General features: G+C 51.2%; 2 protein-coding genes across 4 annotated transcripts in view; both read left to right on the top strand.

Annotated features, from left to right (window-relative positions):
- The window catches only part of NUP93 (nucleoporin 93), a 65491-nt gene extending 52215 nt beyond the window's left edge, over window positions 1-13276 (top strand). For all 3 annotated transcript variants that reach the window (XM_065733460.1, XM_065733461.1, XM_065733462.1), the window contains 14 exons: window positions 7-139; window positions 1150-1307; window positions 2966-3131; window positions 3877-3970; window positions 5189-5380; window positions 5649-5775; window positions 5878-5950; window positions 6168-6212; window positions 7198-7314; window positions 7947-8065; window positions 9448-9565; window positions 9935-10018; window positions 10661-10789; window positions 13046-13276. In XM_065733460.1, the coding sequence (XP_065589532.1) occupies window positions 7-139; window positions 1150-1307; window positions 2966-3131; window positions 3877-3970; window positions 5189-5380; window positions 5649-5775; window positions 5878-5950; window positions 6168-6212; window positions 7198-7314; window positions 7947-8065; window positions 9448-9565; window positions 9935-10018; window positions 10661-10789; window positions 13046-13156 (1666 nt within the window). In that variant the 3' untranslated portion in view covers window positions 13157-13276. The remainder of the gene's footprint in view (window positions 1-6; window positions 140-1149; window positions 1308-2965; window positions 3132-3876; window positions 3971-5188; window positions 5381-5648; window positions 5776-5877; window positions 5951-6167; window positions 6213-7197; window positions 7315-7946; window positions 8066-9447; window positions 9566-9934; window positions 10019-10660; window positions 10790-13045) is intronic.
- A 3623-nt stretch (window positions 13277-16899) lies between these two features.
- On the top strand, window positions 16900-23708 carry SLC12A3 (solute carrier family 12 member 3). Its single transcript, XM_065733444.1, has 27 exons — window positions 16900-17151; window positions 17232-17372; window positions 17884-17959; window positions 18054-18149; window positions 18231-18370; window positions 18522-18632; window positions 18703-18814; window positions 18974-19104; window positions 19244-19328; window positions 19442-19596; window positions 19815-19922; window positions 20013-20136; window positions 20213-20314; window positions 20391-20546; window positions 20625-20724; window positions 20901-21012; window positions 21312-21452; window positions 21547-21653; window positions 21773-21855; window positions 21955-21991; window positions 22193-22233; window positions 22406-22492; window positions 22570-22681; window positions 22759-22845; window positions 23048-23183; window positions 23266-23333; window positions 23539-23708. Exons 1-27 carry the CDS (start codon window positions 16900-16902, stop codon window positions 23678-23680), a joined length of 3042 nt encoding a protein of 1013 aa, XP_065589516.1. The 3' UTR covers window positions 23681-23708.
- The last annotated feature ends 1175 nt before the right edge of the window (window positions 23709-24883 follow it).

Below are 24883 nucleotides of genomic sequence, written 5' to 3'. Positions count from 1 at the left end.
TTTCAGTTACAAAAACTACACCTTTGTGACAGTCTTTGGAAACCTGCACCAGGCTCAGCTGGGAGGAGTCCCAGGCACCTACCAACTGGTCCGCAGTTACTTGAACATCAAGCTGCCTGCACCCGTCCCTGGTCTTCAGGTACAGCCTCACCTTCACTGCCTGCGCTAAAATCACAAACTAGGTGCTGCCTCTGAGGATCTTCTGTCTCTTAAATGGCTTTTAAGGCAGCAGACTTTTACCCATTCACTAGAATTTCCATTAGGAAAATGGTAAACGGCACAAAATCAGTTCACTGTGATAAGAGCTGGTCCCAATAATATGGGGGTGCGTGTTAATTTGAGAATTCTAGGTTCCAGGAATTGTGGTCACTTCTGGTGATCTTTTTAAAGAGGAATTAGCAGGTATTAAACTATGTTGTGATGTTTAAGAAAAGCAGAAACATACTCTTCTTGCTTTGCTTTTTCTCTTTATTTCCCTTTCCCTTTCCCCTTCCCTTCCCTTTTTTCTTTTCCTTTCCCCTTTCCCCTTTCTCCCCTTTCCCCTTTCCCCTTTTTCTTCTTCCTTTCCTTCCCCTTCCCCTTTTTTTCCAACAAAGTATTTAACAACATAACCTGAATAGTGACCCAAGCCTTCTGTTTAGGTATCTGAATAAAACTGCACTCAACAAAACAGAGAGTACACAGGTGCTCATTTGCAAATTCAAGTGGGGAAGCAAGCAGGCTGCGTTAAAAGAGTAAAAGTTAAATTAAATAATAAATATGGAACATGACAAGGAACATAATTGAGTCTAGCTGTCATTTGCTCATCTGCTGATATACACAATTAGTCTGGTACCTTTATTTCAGTATAAATATTATGAATACCTCAGTAGCCTGACCCTTCCTGAGTGGGTAGGGTGTCTGAATACTAGTTGTGGGATTGCCAGATTCTGAGCCTGGCAGACTTAAATCTGGGCAGGCAGAAGCAAATCCCATCCTTGGCTGCTGGAGTGTGCACAGTATGGCCGAGCTTAATCCTCCTGATCTCTGATTTCCATACCTCAAACAGAATTTTTACCAAAATCAGTGTTTGAATGTAAGGGTAAATCATAAAGAAAAATAATTCAAATATGCTGCTTTTAATTTAAATCACCTATCTTATATTTTCAGGATGGAGAGGTGGAAGGCCATCCCGTCTGGGCACTGATTTATTACTGCATGCGCTGCGGAGATCTGACTGCAGCCATGCACGTGGTGAAACGGGCTCAGCACCAGCTGGGAGAGTTTAAAGCCTGGTTTCAGGAATACATGAACAGTAAAGACAGAAGGTAAATGGGAACCAGACATGATCTATGAAGGGTAGAAATTGCTGTAGGAGCAGTGAAATTGACTGTGGCTTGGTAGAAATACAAACATTTCTTCTGAAGGTGATAGGTAGGAAACAAACATTAGTCAGCTAAATTACATGTAATACGTTTATGTATTTTAATTTTTGTCTTTGAAGTCTAGAATTCTCCAAAGAGAAGGAATTATTTGAAAATAATGCAGAGTGTATGTTTCAAAAATAATAGTGTGCTGTAACTGTGTTCTGTTTTCTTTTGTTTTTTACCATTGGATTTGCCTTGTATAATGGGAGGGTTCTGTGTTCAGAATAGATCAGAATTAGCTGCTGTCATGAATCCTGTTACCCCCGTTGCTTTTTTACACGTGTTTTCATAAGAATGCCACACAGTAAAAGCAAGTAGCATTTGTCTTTACCAGCATTCACTCTTTCTTCTGCGTACTCTCCTCTTGCAGCTTTTCCATTGAGCTTTTCCAGAGTCCGCTGGCCAAACTACTCATTTGGTTGCAAGCTGTGAAGTTAGCGCATCTTAAGATGTGCTCCAAACTCTGCTATGGTGTTTTAGGTTATATCATTTGTCTTTCCACTTGCAAAGAGTTTCAAATAAACACTTAGAATCGTAGAATTATATGAGTTGGAAGGGACTTCTGAAAGTCATCTAGTCCTACTCCCCTGCAATGAATGTGACTTATTGCTGAGCGGTGACGCCCTGTGACACTTACAGTGGTGTCTGTGTGTACCCAAAGGCAGTGGCTGTGCTCCGATCAGGGAGTGGCACTGCTCTGAGGCACTGACTGAGGAGGGTCTCGTGATTCATGTGTGTAGAAAGTTCTTAATCCTGAGGTATTTTCAACACGTTGGGGTTTTCAGGTGTGGAAGTGTGGGCACGAACATACGGTTTGTGTGTCTCAAAGCGTTAACTGAGGGGAAGAAAAGCCATTTACTGTGTAGTGTAGACCATGGCATATAAATTAATCTGGTTCTTAATGAGCGTCTGGAAGTGCTCTCCATATGTCTGAGCAACCTTAGTGAGGGCAGTGTCGTTGTTTTCATCACAAACACTTTCATGAGATGCACTGTAATTGATTTATTTTGTTTTTGTTACGGCTGTGAAAATGTACTCTGCCTACAGATTTGACAGACATTGTAGTCTAGAGAGCACTTTATTGATTCAATTCTGTAAAATCCTCTATGAGAGGATACAGAAAATAGCATGGCAAAGAACAGTATGACAGTACTTAACACTGAAGTCTCTCTCATAAAGGGCTTCCTGGCACAACAGACTGCTCGCTTGAGTGGTATACACTAACCCAAAGAGCTCCGAAGGCACTGTGCTCTCTGAAATAGTGAAATTGCAAAGTCACACAGTATCTCACCTACCACTATATTAATGCCCTCCAAAAGAGATTGTCCTGTTTTTTTTTCCTGCAACAGTGGGTATTTGAAGATGACCCTTGTAGTTTTAATTATACTTTTAAATTAACATGTGGTTACAATAGTGCAAGAAACATCTTCAGGTATGATTTTGCTGAGGATATGCATCACTGTACATTACTTTCTGTCCAGGTTTCTTCATACAGAAGATGATGGTTTCATACCTTTTCATGAATCCCTGACACTTTTCCTTCATTTTTTTTTCCTTAGATTATCCACTGCCACAGAAAATAAGCTTCGTCTCCATTACAGACGGGCTCTGAGGAACAACACTGACCCATACAAAAGGGCTGTTTATTGCATTATTGGCCGTTGTGACATTACAGATAACCAGAGTGAAGTTGCTGATAAGACAGAAGATTATCTTTGGCTGAAAGTGAGTGCGGGTGTTGGGCTTGTTTGTGTTTGTTTGCTTTAAGAACAAGACTAACTGGTATCACATCTCAGCTCTGCTAACCTCCCTACCATTAGGGCCAGTGTTCTGCAGCAACACAGTCGTGCTTTGCAGCAACCCACATGACTTGGCCTTGCAGGTTGTGAAGGGCTGGGAAATGTTTTCCTGGGCTCCTCTTACCCACTGGGTGTTAGTTTGGGGATGTGGTTTTTGTGGCGCATCATGTTCTTTATGTCAGCTGTTTTTGCAAGAAGTGTTAGCTTGTGAATTTTCCTTTCTGGATGGATTAAAGCTCAAATGTTGGTGTCAGTTGACAGGAAGAAGTCACTGTCTCCAGCAGACAAAGTTCTTACAGCTTTGGAGGCTTGATGGGTGCTGGTCAGTACCTGACAAAGAGGGGGAATAAAATAGCATATATAAGACTGGTCAATAAAGAAAGAAATCTTAGTTATATTTATTACTTAGTGGATGCTCTGAGTCCCCGTATTTAAATTTGATGGCATATACAGATGCAAAAGGACTGTTGGGTCCTGAGTGTATTTCTGCTGCCACTTCATTGGAGGTCTTTGCTTCCTAGCAGCAGGTGAACCTACTGTTGTAAGTAGTAGTCTGTTAGTTGATCAGGTCTTAACAGGGCTTCAGGTGGAATGAATATCTTCAGAGCACATCCCCTGTGCAGAGGCAAGTTGAAATATCTGTGCTTTTTTTTTTCTTAACGTGTTTTTAGCTGAACCAAGTGTGTTTTGATGATGATGGTGCAAGCTCTTCACAAGACCGATTGACATTATCGCAGTTCCAGAAGCAGCTGCTGGAGGACTATGGTAAGGACCCACAAAGAGGTGTGCTGCTGGGGTTCTGATCTGCTGTGGAGGGCACTTTCCAGTTGTTATTAATGGACTCTTCTCAGCAGTGTGTGGCAGTAGGATGAGGGGAAATGGCCACAAACTGATGCATAGGAAGTTCAGCACAAATGTGTGTGGGAACTTCTTCACAGTGCAGTGACAGAGCACTGGCACAGGCTGCACAGAGAGGTGGTGGAGTCATCTGGAGACATTTGAGACCTGCCTGGATGCCTACCTAACCTGGGCTAGGGAGCTGCTTTGGCAGGGGGGTTGGACTTGATGATCTCTGGAGGTCCCTTCCAACCCCTACATTTCTGTGATTCTGTGGAAGCCTGGGCTCCACATAAGGCCCCTAGCAAGTCGTGGTGGATGAATTCCATGTGTTCTCAGCAGTCCAGAGAGTGTACGTTCATAGAGGAGCAACAGTAATGTTATTTGGCCTGTATCCATTATACATGATGGGTTGTTTTTCTTCACGTTACGTGTTTTGAGGACTTTCTGGTGAGGCTTTCAGGTTTTGGAATACAGAATATGAAAGCATGCCCTAATGTGGGCATGTGTTTGCAAGGCTTTTTTCTTATGTTAGCTGTTTCTCTTAAATTATTGTTTGTTATTTGCAGAGGGCCTAAATCACAATTTTTGCAAGTTTTTTTATATCCATGGCTGAAGAGAGTATTGTCCATCATCTTTCTGTTGATCAAAATTAGGTCAGTTAGACCATCTAAGACACGTACAGAATGTGGTTCTCTAGAGCTCTGTAGCTGGCAGCGTGGCTTATACCCAGATGCAACTTAGCTTATTATGTTATCTTCCTTCTAATACTGGTGAGTAGGAAAATGTAATGATAACAAATGTAATGTTATTTAGAGCACTTGGCATACATTTAAGCGGAGATGAAAGCTGTGGCCGTCAGTCTGTTGCAGTCAGAGTTGGTGGTTTACTGAAAAGAACGAAGGTACTCTGAGTAACTGTTCTTTCACTTATTTGCCCCTGTGGTGTGATCTTTCAGGGTGTATTTGCAGTCACACACTTACGGATAGGCCACTGGTGTGTGACTGGGTATTCAGTTTTGCCTAGTGTGTTTATTGCTGTTGACACTGAATATGTGTGCGCCGTGACAAGAGGTGTTCACTGTCAGTGGCCTCTGAGTGCAAAGTCCTTTTCACCTGCTCTGAGTGTGTGTGTTTGTTTTCTCAGGTGAATCACATTTTGCAGTGAACCAGCAGCCTTTCCTCTACTTCCAAGTACTGTTCTTGACAGCACAGTTTGAAGCTGCAATTGCTTTCCTGTTCCGGACAGAGCGTCTGCGTTGTCATGCTGTTCATGTTGCTTTGGTTCTGTTTGAGTTGAAATTGCTCCTGAAGTCTTCTGGGCAGAGTGCACAGCTATGTGAGTCCTGCATGTTTAGAGGAAGGAATATCTGAAGATCCCTTCCAGCCCCTACAGTTCTGTGATTCCATAGTTTTCTGAATCCCAGTAATACGCTGTAGACACTGCAGCTCTACGTAACTGGCCAGACAAGCAGTGTTTACCAGCAGTGTCCTGCAAGCTAATTGTTCTAGTTACATTAGAGCTCTGGATTGTGACTAATTTGAGAAGAAAATCTCAAGTCTCCTAACGTTGGTTAACTCCAGTCGCATTGCTTCTGACGTTGCAGTGAGCCACGAGGTTGGTGACCCCCCTGGTGTCAGGCGTCTGAACTTCGTGCGGCTTTTGATGCTCTACACCCGTAAATTTGAATCCACGGATCCAAGAGAAGCTCTGCAGTATTTTTACTTTCTCAGGTGGGAACCCGTATGTCTCTCTAAATGTTTTACTGATGATACTGCTTAGCTGTTACCTGAGAAGTCCTTGTGAACAGAGCCCTCCTCCTCCCTCTTTTGTAGGAATGAGAAGGACAGCCAAGGAGAGAATATGTTCTTGCGTTGTGTTAGTGAACTAGTAATTGAAAGCAGAGAGGTATGTTTGTGCTTTCCTCACAGTGACAGTACATCAGAGATATTTAATGGAGTCTTTTTCTGCAATACTTACATGCAGATTGTAATTTTGACATCAGTCATTGTTTTTCATTCACCAGTGACTGTATCTTTGTACTTAGTAAATGTGTTGTGAAATATGTTCAGTTCATCTCTGCTTTTGTTTCCTTTTTTCCTGCTTGACATCTCCATGGATACAGTTTGATATGATTCTCGGAAAGCTGGAAAACGATGGCAGCCGAAAGGTGAGTTGATAATTGCTTCAATACTAAAAACTACAGATTGCACGTGTATTCCAAATTAATGATGAGATTGGCTTTTCTTTGTTTATCATCAGCCCAAATTATTGCTGTGTTTGAATAAATACTGTTTTTTCAAGTATCAGATCCCTCAGGATGCAGGTCAGGCAGCACGAGCTGTATCCCTATGGGCAGAGGCTGTAACTACAGGCACAAATCTCACTGGGTAGCTTCACTGAAGTGCAAATTTCCTCTGTCAGTTTCAAAGCAATGGCACTGCACACATGAGAGCAGGATAACTCAGTAATCTCTACCAATTACTTTTCAAGTTCTTTGCAAGATGGATAGTTTTTAGATGAGTGAGGAATCCTGTTTCACAGAATCACAGAGTGTGCCCGATTGTAGTCTGTTTTTTTCAAATGTAACTGTATTCTTGTGTTTCTTTGGTGTGAAACCAGACTTTAGCAGTCTTAGTTTTAAAACATAGGATTATACAAGATTTGGGGTTTTTTTACATCCCTAACTGCAGGAAAATGCTTTCTAGGTATTCTTGCTTTTTCCTCTTTTGTGTTCTCATGTTTACTGTTTCATTTAAAACTCCTGTGAGACATTTTTGCCAGTGTACAATGTAACTTGCTACCTGTCAAGCCTGCAGGCACCCATGACATCCCTGTGGACCATGGCACGTTATACCTGGAAGCTGTCTTTGTGTTCTTCTCTGTAATGTGTCATCTGCAAATTAAAGTGGTATTGCATTTGACTTGTTGCCTGGGTCATAAATTAGGAGCTGCAGATGTATCAGTGCATTTTAGAGAAAGTCTCTCTCTCATGAGCTCTTTGTATTTTTAACATGGCTCTTTTGTGTGTTCCCCTGGAAATGTGTAGGCCATGCTCATCATAATCTAGCATGTAAAATATTCATTGCCTTGACTGAACGTTCAGGAACGATAAGTGTTCTGATTTCTCTTTTGTTTTTGTCTCATCTCTGTAGCCTGGTGTGATAGACAAGTTTAATAGTGACACAAAACCTATCATTAACAAAGTGGCATCTGCAGCAGAAAATAAAGGATTGTTTGAAGAAGCAGCAAAACTATACGACCTTGCAAAGGTAAATATCTCCTGTGTGATGCCTTAAATAAGTACCTGATTCCCCACGTTTTTTTAAGCATGTTCCTTGTGATTAGGGAGAATCTTAGTGATTTACTTTATTCCAGTTCCAGTAGACTGTTTCTGCAGTTTGTTGGAGCAGAGGCTTTGGCTACTTATAAAGGCTTTCAGTGAGTTAACCTGAATCGATTGCTTTTGTGATCTGAGACATCTCAGGTTCTTGATCAGTGTCCACTTCTGAGGTGATCTCCCTTTGCATGATGTTATCCTGGACAGTGATGTTACCTGGAGTGTGCTTTTCAGATGTAACTGATATTGAACTGAACTCTGAAGTAGTTGGGCTTTTCAATTAAATATATCATAGAAATTTCCTTCTGAAATATATCTGAGAAAAGGGGGTTACAGCAGTGGCCAGTGTCTTAGAGAAAAATGAAATAGTGCTTGATTCTTTATTCAGCACTCTTTCACGTGAGCTAACAGCATTATGTTGCTTACAGCTGAAGTGATGCTGACTGTCTGGGGGAGGGAGGCATTTCTGAGGTTGCACTGGGCATCACTGGTTAAAACCTTCCTGCTTTTACAGTGACTTTAAAGTTTTGCTTTGCTGCTTTTATTTGTGTATAATGTCAACAGAACCCTGACAAAGTCTTAGAACTGATGAACAAGCTCCTCAGTCCCATCGTGCCCCAGATCAGCACTCCCCAGTCCAACAAAGAGCGGCTGAAGAACATGGCCCATTCCATTGCTGAGAGGTAAGAAATGGGGCAGGGCCTGACCTGGGTCAGCTGACAGCTCTGTCAGCTCAGCAGATGTTAGGGTCTGGTTTTGTTTCTGCTTCTGTTGCCCCTGCAACAGTGTATTCAGGAATCAGTCAGTTCGGACCCTGTGCCATGGGCTAGGTGCCACCCATCAGGTCAGGCTGCTCAGGAGGCCATCCAGCCTGGTCTTGGAAGACCAAGCTGACCAAAAAAGGTCAGAACTAACCCTCAGTGCTCAAAGTGCTTGGAGCCAGAAGGGTAATATTCAGTGGCATGCCAGGTAAATGTGGCAAGAAGCTTTTTCCTGTAGGTGCATCAGGAAAAAGAGGTCTGCAGGATTACCAGCTGGGAGACAGTCTATTAAGGAGCACTAAATAGAATGGGTTATGTTTCCACAAGCTGTTGCTTAGGTCATGCAGCAAGGTGTTTAAAAAAGAAAGAGGTGCAAATGACTAAAAGGAATATCATCTGCAGTATCAGTGTGTTAATTGGGGTACATGCCTGAGAGACAGCAGTGCTCAAGATTCATTAGCAGCCACGAGATAGGAATAATAAGCTGCTCTGAAAGGTAGAAATTGCAAAATAGCTTTGGGACTTGTTTAATCATCTTCTTTTGATGCCTCTTGTCACAGTGATTGCCATGGACAATTCTCGTGTTTTACTAGGGCAAAATCTAGGTACCTGGGAGAAATGTCTTGCTGTATTTCCTGAAATGTTCTGATGAATAAAAATAAACCAGGCAAGCTTGCAGTTCCCAGGCTGGGCAGGTAGATATGAGAACGTACTGATTTCAGTCAGAGGCCCGTTCCTTTCTTCTTCTGACAGGTGACATTTGCCAGTCCCCTCCTTCAGCTGGTCCTTCACTGATGGAGGCTAGAAACAGAGAGATTGCTGTCACACTGGCTTAGTGAGTGCCTCACTCAGCTGTGATATGAAGGAAAATCCAACCTGTGGTCTGAGATGGAGCTTTAAGTCACCTCCTGGCAGGTGGAGAGCACGCAGCATTCAGTCTATTCCTACGTCTTAACTTCTTGCCTGGAGCAGGCAGTTGTGCTGGGGAATTGTCTGCTGTAAAGCACTGTGTTAGTGCTGGTACTGCACTTGCCTCCAGTTGGTGTCACCATTTTCTGCATGAATATGAAAAGTCTGTGCATTTAAGAGGAAACAAATTCAGGATGTGATGGAAAATTAAGAGTGAATAAAAGGATTTTTAAGAAAAGCCAAAACTCTGCCTCTTGGTTCAGGAAAGCTGAGGTGTCCTTTTGTTAGATGCCTTCTGCCCTTGTGCTTGATGTCTCCTCTTCCAAGAGTTGTGAGTGCATGCTTCTAAGTGGTTGCCGTTTTGCACAATAAAATTGTAAAATAATTTCTTTCAGGTACAAAGCTCAGGGGATAAGTGCAAAGAAATCCATCGACTCCACGTTCTACCTTCTGCTAGACTTAATCACATTTTTTGATGAATATCACGCCGGTCACATTGACAGGGCCTTTGATGTAAGTTTAAAGAGTTCTGTCTGAAGTGCAGCCTTCCTAATGCCCTTGAAAGCCCAAGATGTCTCATAACGTCACTTAAAATACAAACTGAGACTGAATGAGTTAGAAGGTACTGCAGTGCTAAGGGACTTTAAAAATGCATTTCTTGTTTAACAATCACGGAGATCTTTCTGGAGATATTTTGCAGTCCTCGAACGAAAGATTTCTCCCACTGAGTCAAGTGAAGAGATAAGCCAATAAGTAACAATGAAATGACTTCTCTTGAATGGAATTGGAAGCATTTCATTAACACTTCAGAAGTGTACTTTAATAGCATATAACGTACAGAGCATTGATCATCTGCCCTGATTTGTGCTTTTCCTTTTGAAGATCATTGAGCGCTTAAAGCTTGTGCCTCTTAGCCAGGACTGCGTGGAGGAGAGAGTTGCTGCCTTCAGGAATTTCAGCGATGAAGTGAGTAATGCCTCTTGTTCTTAGTTCCCAAAACACTTTTCCCTTGTTGAAAGTATCTTAAAACCTGATAATCTCATAATTCTTATTCTTCAGATGGAAATAGGATGGAATTATTTTGCATTCATGCTAGCAGACTCTTGGCTTGCAGCTCTTTCCCCATAATGCTGTTCTTCGGGGCGCTGCAGTCTGTGCTAGGAAATGTTATCTCCACTTTGCAGAAGGAACCTGCAGATCTGACTCGTTCTGAACTTGCTGAGTTAGATTCACCTCTGCAGTACAACACCTGGCTCCTGATGCTGATGATTGCCTCTGCTCCCCAAATCTCATTTATTGTGCATCACATTAAATTGAGAGAAGCTCTTCTACAAGCTGCTCTCATCTGGGAAATGAATTGGAGAGTGTCAGGCAAATCAGCAGCAGCCTTAGACTGAGCAACTGTGCAAAGTAAAGACTTGCTGTCGGTTCTTTTGGTTAGCTTGTGTGCAGCAACGAGTGCAGTACTGGTGACTGTGAGCAAGACTGTGCAGTCCTCAGGCTGTACAGTGTGCTTCTGGAAACCTTGGAAAATTATCTTCTTAGGACTGCTGGTAGCATTGTTTTTTTCTTTTCTCAACATCTTCTCTTTCTCCCTCCTTTGTGTAGGTCAGGCACAATTTATCTGAGGTCCTGCTTGCAACCATGAATATTTTATTCACCCAGTACAAGCGGATGAAAGGCACAAGCCCTGCCACTCCTGGCAGGCCCCAGCGGGTAATAGAAGACAGAGATTCGGTAAGATAATGCATAACCCTCACTGTCCAACAAGTTTTCCCACTTCCTTTTTCCATCTTTCAAAGGATGGGGCTTTAACTGGGTATCTCTGTCGGTCTTTGCTCTCAAATGGGGAGCCTTTTCAGGAACTTGTCCTGAGACTAGTTCTTGTAACTATGTAGGAAGAAAGGATATTGTTCTAAACATCTTGAAAATACACTACGATATACCTCCACCTCCTAGCAAGAAGAAATAAGCAGTCTCCTTCCTAGCAGGCTTTTCAGTGTTCAGCAGATGTGAGCAGCTCTGTGTCTCTGGGATGGCTGACATTGTTGCCTTAACAATTGAGCTATTGTCAAACACCTAATTTCCACCTCTTTCATTTGTGCATTTCATTTCATGCAAAAGTTGTTTCTTGGGAAAGACACTTCATTCCTCTGCTTGGCTGGCTTCCATAGTGACAATGGGAAGGTATTTTCTAAGTGTCCTCAGGCAGCATGCCAAGGCATTCAGGTATCTCCACTTGGTGGGTGAAGGTAGTGGTTTGCCAGCGTTGTTGTGCTGTCTCCCCAGCAGAGCAGATGGCTTTGGGGCACTGTGGTGCTTGATCTGGCTGCCTGGTTTAAGTGGCTGACTGAGGTGGGTTTGACTTAACACGTGGTGCTGTAGCATTTCCCCCACGTGCTGATGGGACACACGACAGGGGGATCTCTTATAACAGCACTTACAGGACGCAGGCAGGTTTGTGGGCCATCACCCATCAACACTGCTAAGCAGAAGTGTCCTCAGCTAGTTGTCCTGGGTTCTGGCCTTGTATTTCTTACCACCTTAGAGCTGCCACAGTTGCATGAAAACTGAGGCCAAAGCACTCACCCTGACTTACAAGCGAGGAGTTAAATCTCAGCCTCAGCCAGCTCTATCCCAGGTTGTCATCTGTGGAAGTGCCTTTAATCTGTACGTTTCAGTATAAATGAAAGTGGCGTTTCTAAATGCTGCTGTCCTGGTGGTGGGACCTCCCAGCTGTGGGCACAAGAGAGCAGAGGACATGGGGTTTGTTCTGTGGGACTGTGCTTAACTCAGGGGGAACGTGGGCTGGCTGCCCATGTGCTCAGAGGTGTGATTGTCATGCCAGAAGGGAGCATGGAAGGTAGGGTATGAAGTAAACACGTTCCCTCGGTTTCTTACCCTGCGGAATTCCCTCTAACAGTATGAGAGCAAGGAGTTGAGATTGGCCCAGTTCCTCTGGGAAACAGCTGGGAGGTTTTGGAGGTGGGAAGAAATGAAGGAACTGTGAACGTGGAGAGAAATGGCACCTCCAGAGCCCCTCTGCTGAAACGTTTCCTATTCCATCTCAAAGATGAAATGTGCTGTATTTTGAAACAGTTGGGTTTGGAGTCAGAGCTGGGTTTGTATGCATTTTCACAGTGAAATTACCTAGGCTGTGTTTTGAGTCGTTCAATTGCATATATATTTACACACACACACTAATTGGCTTTGGGAATGAGAGAGCATAGCCCTGTCCCTCTTGTCAGATCTCAGGTACAGGTTGCAGCAAGCACAGGTTGCAGTGCTGGTCCAGTGCTGCCCCAAGGCATGACAGCAGCAGCGTGCCCTCAACCCCGACCCCATTGGGGTGAGCAGCTCTCCAGGGCAGCCCAAGGGCATTGTCTTGGTGGCAAAATTAGGTCTCGAAAGGAATGGAATTCAGGTTTATTTGTAGTGATTTTAAATCACAAGTGACTTTCACATTCATTAACTAATTACAGCCAATGGAACACTGAGACCTCCAGGCCGCTCTTAACCTCTGCAAACCTCTGTTCTTTCTTCCCCAAGTGCTGCTGCTTGCAACCCATCGTGGTGCTTTGATTTTTAAAAGTAGATTGGCTCCAATATCATTGCTACCAAAAAGGCAAAGAGAAGAGTAATTCACACTGCACCTAAGCCCTGTCAGTCACAGTGAGAGTTTTTGCCTCAATATTTAATTGAGAACCAGACAACTTGCTGCGCTGTCTTCATCTGCCACTTGTTTTGCTGTCCACTGGAAAGCAGCTGGTTCGAAGTGGGCGACACAACCTCTGCAAGCAGATTTGGAAACAGCAGCAGAGAAATGCTGACCGTCGCTGAAACTGAAAGAGTAATTTCTAAGCCTTGTGATTTGTTGGCAGGGTGTGTGCTTTCAGGGTGAACTGCTTGTTTGAGTGCCTGGCCCACGCCTGCCTCGTTGGGCTGCAGCACTTCTACGTACTGAAATCACTTCCTTGTTTTTCTGTCTTGCAGCAACTGCGATCTCAAGCTCGTGCACTGATAACATTTTCTGGAATGATCCCTTACAGAACATCTGGAGACACGAATGCAAGACTGGTGCAAATGGAGGTCCTTATGAATTAGCAGAGAGGCTTTGGCTCAGGGCTCAGCAGCCTGGGCTGTCGGTATTGCATTCGGGGCTGGGACCAGTGCCGTTTTGTATCCTGTATTTTTGTTGATGGAAATAAATTTCTTTGATTTCTATTTGTTTTTGACATTTTCATTTTAGCTGTTCTTTTGTGTTTTTATTTTTTTTTTAATTCATTTTCTTTAATTGGTTGATATTTATGAAATCGTTCTCAAGAGTGAGAGTAGAGAAAAGTCAGTTCTGCTGCAGGGAGGCTGATGGGCAACTTGTGTCACAGGGGAAGGGCTTTGATTTGATGTTTGCTCTATGCACAGCCAGGAAAGTCCTAGGCATTTGGCTTTTCTGTGCATGTCGTGTTGAAAATCTGTCTTTTACCCACGTGACTGAGGAGCTGCCATCACTCTGTAATGTTCTCTTGTGCAGAGGGATGTCTGTGGTGCAAGTGAGCTCTGATCGCTTCGTGAGGGTTCAGCTGCCCCAGATTGACATGGCTTTGCAGGTCCTGGAGCTCATGCAGGAGCAGCTGGAGTTGGGAGCAGATATATTTCAGTGGAGGTGATTTGTGTCAGCCGAGTTGGTGCTCCCTACACACGCAGCCCTCTGTCCCTCTGCCCTCACTCCGTTTGTGTTGCTGGGATATGAGAGCACGTGCACCTCTGGTCGCAGAGCAGGAGCTATTCCAACCTTTGCACATTGCATTCTTGTGGGAGACAATTAATTTCTTTGCTTTCTGTTTTTCAGTACGGCCATAAGTGTAACCTGCACTAGGGGATATTTGACCAACTTCCTAACTATCTTTCTACCAAAACTTCTGTAGTGTGAATTCAGTTGACCTACTGGACAGGAAGCAGAGGGCCAGCATGCCATCCCCCCAGGGACATGTTCGAGCAGCTGGGGGTCCCGGCAGCACCGCTGGGGTCTGCACATGGCACCGGGTGCTTCTGCAGCACGGTGAAAGTTGGAGCAGCTGGAGGACAGTGACATGGGGAGCCCCAAAGCCACACGGGCTCAGGGCTCATTGTGCAGCACGTCCTTTCTCATGGCAGGCTGAGTGCCTGTCCTCAGGCAGCCTCTGACCCCAGCAGAGGGGCAGCACTGCCGGGCCCGTTCTGGAAGGACTGTTGTCCTCTGCTCTGCTGCGCTGCTCATTGGCACGCTCGTTTCCAGCCTTGCACCTAATGACCTCTCAGGAGTGCTGTACGCCTGTCCTCAGCCCCTTTCAGGCTGAGCTGTGTTCTGTGCTTCATTCTGAAGGCCAGGAAGACCTCTCTGTGCTGCACTGCCCAAGGAAACCAGCCACGGGGACCCACTGTGCCAGACCTGTGTGGCACGTCAAGGCCCAGCACTGCTACGCGCGTGACACGAGGGGCTGAGGGATGGACAGAGGTGCTGTGGGAAGTTGGAGTATTTAGCTGCTGATTGCCCTGTGCTTCCTTCTCCCATCTGTGCAGGTGGTGCCTTGCAGCACACCGTCTTCCCACGCTCCAGCTCTGCATCCCAGCTGGCTGCGACCTCCTGGCTCTCCTCCCCTGCACACTGAGCTTGCTGCTGACGCGTGTATGCTGCTTTGCTGCAGACAGCACCCCATGTTCTTCCAGCTCCCACTGTTTCATGCCACCCCACGCCTTCCAGCGTTGTGCTTATGGACTTGCTGTTCTGGAAGGAACAACCTGCTTCCTCCTGCGTCCGACCACCAGACGTTCTGCTGCAGGGTTGGTAACCTCAGGGCCTTCCTGCCCTGACTGTGAGCAGGCGGCCTCCTCCTTGTCTTCCTGGCAGCCGCCCGAGGGCTTTTCTTGGGGTGTTAAGAATTGATGCGTGGTTTGGGTTGTCCCCCACTGCTCCTGCAGGAGGAGCGCTCACTTTGCGGGGTCAGGGCTTCGAGAGCGACCTCCATTTCCTGCGTGCAGTTACTGCGAGCAGTGTTTCCTTCTGCCCTGACCCAGGCTGCTGTCATCCGTGTCCCAGTGGGGCCAGGCGGTGGCTGGGAGCACAGGGGCTGTCCTGCTGCTGGGGGCACCCTTCGTCGTGATGGTTGCAGCTCCTCCTCAGGGGCACATTGTGTGAGCAGCTGCTTGGCCACCTCGTGGTGGGCAGTGCCGGCAGCTGCTGATTCTCAGCCTGCTATGTGATGAGGATGTGACTTTGCTCCCTTTGTATAAGGTGAATTCAGGATCATTTGCTGCTTTCCTTCTGCAGGATCTGAACGTGTGCCAGCAAGCACACTGCTGTCTCTCCCCAGCACCACCAACCACGCTTCAGCGAACCACAGCGCTTTGTTTGCAGCCCTGCAGCTCTGGGTGGGCGCAGGGCTCGGCCTGCTGCTGTCTGTGTGCTGGCATCTGTCCTTTGTGGGACAGAGGTTGGCGGGGGGGGTCAGGGTGCTGGGAGGTGGGAGCGCTGAGAACCATCTCTCTTCTCTTCACAGGTTCCTCCTGTGCAGGCGGGGGCTCAGTCCTGCCCCGCAGTGGGCAGTGCTCGGTCCCAGCGGGTGCTGGGCTCCCAGCGAGGAGGGAAATGGGGCAAGTAAAGCTTCCCTGAAGTCACGCAGGGATCTCTGCTGTGACAAACTGTAAAAGGATCCACCTGGGGAGCCCTGATCCCTCCCCCACGTTCTGGATTAAGGTTGGTTTGATGTGTTCAACGGCTGCGAGAGGCACGGAGCCTTCCTCGCCTGCCTGCAGCCCCTGGGACGCCGCGGGACGGCCGGGTATTGTTGCTGCAGCTGGTGTTGTGAATCAGGCCGACAGCAAGCGCTTCCTACTATCCGGCTATTTCACTACACCAGGGTTGCATCATACCACTTCCTTCGCTCGCCTCCTGGAGCCTCTGTGCCTCTCCTGGAGCATCTCACTGCTGCGCCTGACCGCGGAGAGGCTCCGATTCGTGCCGTGTGTTTTCTGATGGGGTAATGAGGGTCTGAAATAAAGGTGTGGCTTTGGAGGTGTGGGTGCAGTGCTGTTTGTGTTGGTGCTTGTGTTGCAGGAACGGGGGAGGTGGGGCTGAGGACGGTGTCTGTGCACGCACACAGTGCATGGGGAGCAGAGCAGAGAGCAGGCTGAAGTGTCCGTGCAAATGTGTAGGGCCACCAGAGGCCGTGGCTGGCTGCCCAAATTTTCCATTAACTCGCAAAGTGAGTGGGCTGAATTTGCAATGGGCCACAGCACTGCCCTCAGACTTTATTGCCTGCCCTCGCTGCTGTCTTCCACGATGTTATCTGTTGCGGATTTAAGTGCACATGTGACATTGAGCCCCGTGTGAAAGCCCCCCATCCCTCCGTGCTTGGCACAGTGCTCTCCTCCACCCCAGGGCTCCCAGTTCCCCCTCTGCTGTGGTTCAGCTCCAGGCACAGCTCAGCTCCTCCTGCAGCGGTGCAGTGGTTCAGGGGATCCTCGGGGGCAGTGCCGCAGGGAAGGGGCGCAGCACTGAGCTCACCTCCGGCCCCCACCCGGGAACATTCAGTTCCCACCCGGATTTGTTATGGAAAACTGCCGCGTTTCTCTGCCGCTCTGTCCTTGGGACTTAATCTCAAATCTGTTATCAGTGCCGCGATCGGGCACCGGCAGCCAGCGCTGCTGATAACAGCCGTTTTGATGCCCCCTCCAGCTATTTTTTCCCCCTGACCAGCTCGGGGTGGTTCCAGCCACTCGGATACCCCCGGGCGCTGTGGGGCCGCGCTTGGTTCTGCCGGGTATAAATCCCAGACCCCAGCACCACGAGTGGGAGCCGCGCAGCCGCCATGGCCGAGCTGCCGTGCACCGAGCCCACGCCGCGCTGCAGCGGCCGCTTCACCATCAGCACACTGCTGGGTGCTGAGGAGGCAGTGGGCTGCGAGGGCACGCAGCTCTCGGGCGGCTCGCTCTGCACCAGGACCTTCGGCTACAACACGGTGGACGTGGTGCCCGCCTACGAGCACTACGCCGACAGCAGGGGGGTGGCTGAGGCCGGGCGGGGAAGGCCGTCGCTGGCAGACCTCCACTCCATCCTCAAGGTAAGGGCCTGGTGCAGGGGCTGCTGGCCGTGCTCGTGCCGGGGTGGATCTGCGCTCAGCCCCATCTGTCTGTCCCGCAGCCCGACCCCGGCCACCTCCGTGTGCCACTGCCTGACCCGCAGCGCAGCAACGGCCTCCCCAGCACTGAGGAGGAGGCTGGAGAGCCAGGCAGGGCCTCTGCACCAGAGCCCGTCCGCTTCGGGTGGGTGAAGGGGGTGATGGTGAGTGCCCAATCACTGCGTCGTTGCGTTTTTCCCAATGCATCTATGGGATGAGAGGTGATGGCCTCGTGTTGTGCCAGGGGTGGTTCGGGTGGGATATTAGGGACAGTTTCTTCTCCCAAAGAGCAATGAGGCACAGGGACAGCTGCTCGGGGGGGAAGGGTCACTGTGCCCGGAGGTGCCCCAGAGCCGTGGGGGTGTGGCACTGAGGGACGCGGACAGTGGGTGGGGTGGGGGTGGGCTGGGGTAAGACTTGGGGGTCCTTGAGAGGTTTTCCCAGCTTTAACGGTTCTGTGATGCTATGGTTTAGCAGTCACAGGCTGACAGTTGGACTCGATGACCACAGAGGCGTTTTCCAGCGCCTGTGATTCTGTTTTTCACACTCTGCCCACCTGGAGCTGTTCCCAGCCCTTCCTGGTGCCTTGTTGCCAGCTGGAGGCCAGCAGACCCAGCACAGCCCTGGCTGTCCCGAGGTGCCCGCACTCACGGCCGCGTTCCCATTTGCCCACAGATCCGCTGCATGCTGAACATCTGGGGTGTGATCCTCTACCTGCGCCTGCCCTGGATCACAGCTCAGGCAGGAATCGGTGGGTGCCCGTGGGGGCCGATGGCACAGGGAGGAGGCCGAGGGGGCTGCCGGCAGTGCCCGGCCCGGTGGGTGAGATCTGTCCTCTCCTTCAGCCCTGACGTGGCTCATCATCCTGATGTCTGTGACCGTGACCACCATCACCGGCCTGTCCATCTCTGCCATTTCTACCAATGGCAAAGTGAAGTCAGGTAGTGCGTCCCTGCCGGGTCCCTCGCAGCACCCCTGAGGCGACTGCCCCCAAACCTTCCCCATGGGGTTTCCGCGCACAGGAGGCACCTACTTCCTCATCTCGAGGAGCCTGGGGCCGGAGCTGGGCGGCTCCATCGGCCTCATCTTCGCCTTCGCCAACGCGGTGGCCGTGGCCATGCACACGGTGGGCTTTGCTGAAACCGTGCGGGATCTGCTGCAGGTGAGGACGCGGCCCCAAACCCCCCCACACCCCCTCCCACCCAAGCGGAGTCCACTATCAATCACCAACCACCAGCTCCTCCAGCGCGCGCACAGCCGTGGTGGGCTGAGGGAATTCTGTTTCCTGGTTGGTGACGGTGCCCCTTCCCCAGGAGCACGACTCCCTGATGGTGGACCCCACCAACGACATCCGCATCATCGGGGTGCTCACCGTCACCGTGCTGCTGGGCATCTCGCTGGCTGGCATGGAGTGGGAGGCGAAGGTACCGCGGCCTCGTGCAGCGACGCGGGCTGCAGCCTGGCCGAGCTGCCTGCCCCTCTCTGCCCCCCCAGGCCCAGATCCTGTTCTTCTTGGTCATCATGGTGTCCTTCATAAACTACCTGGTGGGGACAGTGATCCCAGCCAGTGTCGAGAAGCAAGCAAAGGGCTTCTTCAGCTACAGAGGTGGGTTCGCCACAGGACGGGGCCATGACAGAGAGTGAGGATGAGAGCTGGGGTTGCATTCTGGCAGCGGTTTGCCTCCGTCCAGCACTGTGATGCCGGAGCTGGAAGAGGTGGTGAGAGCACCGAGTGGATGGGGATGCTTCTCTGCTTCCCCCTCAGCTGACATTTTTGCCCAGAACTTTGTGCCCAACTGGCGCGGACCCGAGGGCTCCTTCTTCGGTTTGTTCTCCATTTTCTTCCCATCGGCAACTGGCATCTTGGCCGGAGCCAATATCTCTGGTGACCTGAAGGTAAGTTTTCACCAGCCCTCCCTGAGCTGTTGCTTCTCAGGACGGGGAACTGGGGGCCCATGAAATTCAGATGGCACAAAACCATCGCTGGGGGCCCCTGGAAAACAACCGTGCATCTCCCTGCGACCCCCTCGGACAGGACCCTGCCGTGGCCATCCCCAAGGGCACCTTGATGGCCATCTTCTGGACCACGGTGTCCTACCTGGTGCTGTCGGCCACCATAGGTGAGCACGGTGGGCCGAGCCCGCCACGAAGCAGGGCGGTGGGCAGCAGGAGCAGCCCCTGTGCCGTTGGGGGTGGTGCAGGAGTGAGGCGTGCATGTAGCCGTGCCCCACAGGTGCCTGTGTGCTTCGGGACGCCTCGGGCAGCCTGAACGACAGCGTGGCCGTGGGCTCACCGGGCTGTGAGGGACTGGGCTGCAGCTATGGCTGGAACTTCACTGACTGCACCCAGCGGCAGAGCTGCCGCTATGGGCTCAGCAACTACTACCAGGTGCGCCTGGGGATGTGCTGCATTCAGGCTCTGCAATGGGGATGTGCTTGGAGAGCTCCTTCTGCTCAGGTTTTTGGATGTGGCTGGATGTCACCACCAGGGTAACTTCAATGGAAGAACTGAGGGCAGTGGGATGGGGGCTGGAAATCTTCGAGGTTAAGGGTGCAGGGTGATGTGCTGGGGGCACAGAGCATCCCGACCGCTGGGTTTTTGGGCAGAGCATGAGCATGGTGTCGGGATTCGGTCCTCTCATCACGGCTGGAATCTTCGGTGCCACCCTCTCCTCAGCACTGGCCTGCCTCGTCTCGGCACCCAAAGTCTTCCAGGTGAGCACTGGTCCCTGCCCCTCTCCCTGTCTCTGTCCCTAGGTGACAGGATGGGACATCCCCGCACCTCTCACCCCTTTCTCCCCACAGTGCCTCTGCAAGGACCAGCTCTACCCTCTCATTGGCTTCTTCGGGAAGGGCTACGGGAAGAACAGCGAGCCTATCCGTGGCTACATGCTCACCTATGTGATCGCCGTCGGCTTCATCCTCATCGGTGGGTGCCTCCCGCCGTGCCTGGATGGCTCGCTCCCGGCGCACCGCTGATGCTCTGCCCTGTCCTCCTCCCGCAGCTGAGCTCAACGCCATTGCCCCCATCATCTCCAACTTCTTCCTCTGCTCCTACGCGCTCATCAACTTCAGCTGTTTCCACGCTTCCATCACCAACTCCCCAGGTGGGCAGCAGCCCCGGCCCCATTGCGGCTGTGGGGTGAGGGGAGCCAGCAGCAGCCACTATCTGTGTTTGTGCAGGGTGGAGACCCTCCTTTCGGTATTACAGCAAGTGGGCTGCGCTCTTCGGCGCCGCAATCTCAGTGGTCATCATGTTCCTGCTGACCTGGTGGGCAGCCCTTGTCGCTGTTGGCATCGTCATCTTCCTCCTGGGCTACGTCCTCTACAAGAAACCAGGTGCGTGGTGGCTGCAGGCAGGGCCCCGCATCCCCCAGAGGTATTGGTGCCCATTGCCAATCCATCCCCTCCGCACAGACGTCAACTGGGGCTCCTCCATGCAAGCCAGCTCCTACAACTTGGCACTGAGCTACTCGGTGGGACTCAGCGAGGTGGATGAGCACATCAAGAACTACAGGCAAGGGGGCTTGGATCAGATCTGGGAGGGAGGGGAACAGAGGCTCCCCCACAAAGCCAAGATGGGAATCACAGCCGTGGCCACGGCCTCAGTGCTGGAGAATCGCAGAGGGGACAGGCTGCACCCCCAACCCCACGTCCTCTCTGCCGCACACTCTGTCCTCTCCTTCCCATCAGACCGCAGTGCCTGGTCCTGACTGGGCCGCCCAACTTCCGCCCAGCGCTGGTGGACTTTGTGGGCACCTTCACCAAGAACCTCAGCCTGATGATCTGCGGCAACGTGCTGATGGTGAGTGCACCCTGGGCATCCCAAGGAAGGACAAAATCAGGCCACGTCGTGCTCCTTCGGTTCCTCATCACGGGGAACCAGTGCTCCTCGGGTGGTGGAGCACCAGCGTCACTGTCACCAGCGCGTGCTGCTGGAAAACCAGCAGAGTTGAGGCTGATAAACCAAAAATCGTGCTGTGCTTAAAGCCAGGCTCCGCCAATAGCTGGGAGCAAGGGGAGCTGGACTTCCTTGGTGCCCGGAGCACTGGCATGGGGCAGAGACAGCGGCCAACCAGCTGTGCCCCCTCCTTGCTCCCCCAGGGCACCCGCAGGCAGAAGGTGCCCGAGGCCCGGCAGGCATCAGATGGCCACACCAGGTGGCTCCTCAAGAGGAAGATCAAGGCCTTCTACACCGACGTGTTTGCTGAAGACCTGAGGAGTGGCGTCCAGATGCTGCTTCAGGTGTGACCGAGCTGACCATGGCGGCTCCAGCTTGGAGGTGCCAGCTGCGAGCGCCTCGCGTGGGAACCCATCGCTGCCATTGCTTTTCCCGAAGGCCGCCGGCCTGGGGAAGATGAGACCCAACATCGTCGCGCTGGGCTACAAGAGGGACTGGCAGGCAGCTGCGCCTCAGAGCCTGGAGGATTACGTGGGCATCCTGCAGTACGCGCTGTGCCCCTCCGAGTCACGCAGTGCAGTCGTGCCGCTGTGTCCCCACATCGGGGTCGTCTGGGGCAGGGGAGGGGGGCAGCCACCATCAGCTGCCTCCTCCCTCCTTTCAGCGATGCCTTTGATTTCAAGCACGGCGTGTGCCTGCTGCGCCTGCGGGAGGGGCTGAATGTTTCCCGAGTTTCACAAGGCCACAGTGAGTGCTGCAGATGCACAGCGCGGGGTCCGTCCTCGTGGTGGGGACTGGTGCCCTGAAACCAGGGCAGGACGTGCCCGTGCTCTTCTCCCTGTGCAGCTAACCCTGCGTTGGGGGCAGCAGAGCATCCTGATGGGAATTCTTTCAGAATTTCTTTTCTGAAAGAGTGGTCAGGCACTGGAATGGCCTGCCTAGGGAGGTGGTTGAGGCACCATCCCTAGCGCTGTTCAAGAAGCGTTTAGATGAGGTGCTAAAGGACTTAATTTAGTAGTTGGGTAGAGATAGTGATAGGAGGATGGTTGGACTAGATGATCTTATAGGACCTTTCCAACCTTATGAACGGCACGGGCAGCAGAGCAGCGCCCAGCACGGGTCAGTGCTCAGCGGGGCTGCCCAGAGCCTCCTGCAGCCACGGGATCCGCTGTGGGGGGCCAGGGCTGAGCACGGGGCACCACGGATGTGGGGGGTGGGAGCGCATCTTGGGAAGAAGGCGGTTCCGTTTGCTGCCTGTAACAGCGGTGCTGTGCTGATGCCTCCTTCCCCTGCACAGCAGACCCCGAGCAGCAGGTGAGCACCATCTTCCAGAGCCAGCAGGGCAAGAAAACCATCGACATTTACTGGCTCTTTGATGACGGAGGTGGGCCCCGCCTCGTGCTGCAGCACCGCACGGCGCAGGAGGACGGGAGGGAGCTAAAAACGCGCTGTATCCTGCAGGGCTGACGCTGCTCATCCCATACCTCCTCGGGCGCAAGAAGCGGTGGGGAAAATGCAAGATCCGGGTGTTTGTTGGAGGGCAGATCAACAGGATGGACGAGGAGAGGAAGGCGTACGTGTTGGAGCAGAACTGCTCTCAGCTCAGCAGCTGATGGCTGAGCTCTGGGAACGGACCTCTCTCTGTGTCAGGATCGTGTCCCTGCTGAGCAAATTCCGCCTGCGCTTCCACGAGGTCCACGTCCTTCCTGACATCAACCAGCAGCCCCGGCCGGAGCAGTAAACAAACCCCCTGCCCACAGCCCTGCTCTGTGCACGGTGCAGACCCCCAGCCTGGCAGCCGCAGCCCCCGGCGGTGGGATGGGGGGCACGCCGTGTCCTTGCCTTGGGATGGGGGGCACGCCGTGTCCTTGCCTTGGGATGGGGGGCACGCCGTGTCCTTGCCTTGGGATGGGGGGCACGCCGTGTCCTTGCCTTGCAGCATCAGGAGGTTCGACGAGCTGATCGCGCCCTTCCGGCTCAACGACGGCTTCCAGGACGAGGCAGGGCTGAGCGAGCTGCGGCACGGCTGTCCCTGGAAGATTTCTGACGAGGAGGTGCACAGGCACAGAGCCAAGGTAGCTCCGGGGCAGCCTGCAGGGACCCTCCTGCTTTCAAGGCGTCTTTTTGGTCTCCTAAACCTTGGCCGCCTGCCCGCAGTCACTGCGACAAGTGAGGCTGAACGAGATCTTGCTGGACTACTCTCGGGACGCGGCGCTCATCGCCATGTAGGTGTCAGCACATGTCGTTCCTTGTCGGGTGGGGACGGTCCCTTTGGGTTCTGGTCACCCTCCAGCTGGTGGGACGGGGGAAAGTGCCAAGGAAGGGATCCGGCCCCAGGGGGAGGATGCGGTGGTTCCCCATTTACAGGGGGAGATCTGTGAGGCACTGCCAGGAGGAGCTCCCTGGCACGGCCCCGTGTGGCTGCCGCAGCACGCTGCCCGTGGGCAGGAAGGGCCGCTGCCCCAGCTCCCTCTACATGGCCTGGCTCGAGACGCTCTCACAGGACCTGAGACCCCCAGTCGTCCTGATCCGAGGGAACCAGGAGAACGTTCTGACCTTCTACTGCCAATAAAGCTTCCCCACCCCGGCGCGTGAATTGTTCGGGCTGCATCAATGGGCTCTGGGGCAGCAATAAAAGCACGGGGTGCACAGCAGTGCCCGAAGCACACAGCTGCTGCGCTCCCAGCAAGGCTCCTTCGGCTGATCTCGGTCCGTGCAGGTTATGTACGGATATAAAATGCCAGCTTGGTTTGCTGGAGCTGTGCAGGTGTGGTATGGGCTCCCAGGCTGAGCTGTGCCCCATGCTTAGGGAGCTGAGGGGACAGACTTGGGCAGTGCCACGTTCCCCAGCCAAGAACCACGGAGCTGAGGGGCCCAGAGACTGCATGCAGGTATTCTGGGGGGCAGAGGGCCAAAAGAAGGCAAAGCCTGCTCCACACATGGCAAAAGAGTGTGGTTTCTAACCACCTCCAGGAGAAACACGCGACTCCACTCACCTCTGATCACCACAGCGTTTACTGATCATTGCCACCAGGATTAGAAGTCCGTAGAAAAATAAAATTTACAAGGCCTTCTATCATACAAAGGTTTGTTCGTGACAGTGAGACACCAAGTACCCAAAGCAGAGCAGCACAGAGGAAGCTGGGAGGAGAGCTCCTGCTTGAGCAGCGACGTTTCTCAGGGCCAGAAGGGCTCTCTGTCACCTCAGCATTTCCATTTCTGTTGCAGTCCCAGGGTATATTCCCATCCCATCGCAACAGCTCTGTGTTCCCACATCCCTCTGCCCGAGCAGAGCTGACCAGCTGAAAACTCATGGATTCTTCTGCTTGCCTCACTCCAGATGAAGGTGAAGGGAACAGCCTAAATCTAAGCAGATGGTTATTCCTGATTTTGGTTTGGGGGGGGGAAGATGCAGAGGGAGAAGCCCAGCCTTCTGTCAGACGGGTCCTCCACACACACAACAGCACAGCACAGCAGGCCCTGTGCTCAGCACCTTTCAAGCAGCATTTGCTAACAGTTTGAACCTTGCCCACCAAAGGACAATGATCCACTTAAACTAAACCACACAGTTTAATTTCCCGGATTAAGATAGGCTGCATTTTAGAGCCATTTCATTAAAAAACTCCTTAAAAATAACTCTCTCCATCTGCTTGCAAAAGATCATTCGAGAGATGTCTCAGCACAGCCAGAGGAGAGCTGATCCCGTGATCAGCACAGGACCCCGTATCAGGGTCGTTTCAGCACAGACCACCGTGTTTGTGGAAGACAGCCTTAA

The sequence above is a fragment of the Cyrtonyx montezumae genome, unplaced genomic scaffold (assembly GCF_038088225.1).
Source record: "Cyrtonyx montezumae isolate F1298 unplaced genomic scaffold, pur_monq_1.0 scaffold_17, whole genome shotgun sequence".
Lineage (NCBI taxonomy): Eukaryota > Metazoa > Chordata > Aves > Galliformes > Odontophoridae > Cyrtonyx > Cyrtonyx montezumae.
The sequence above is the reverse complement of the archived record's forward strand: the minus strand, read 5'-3'. Positions and strand labels throughout refer to the sequence as shown.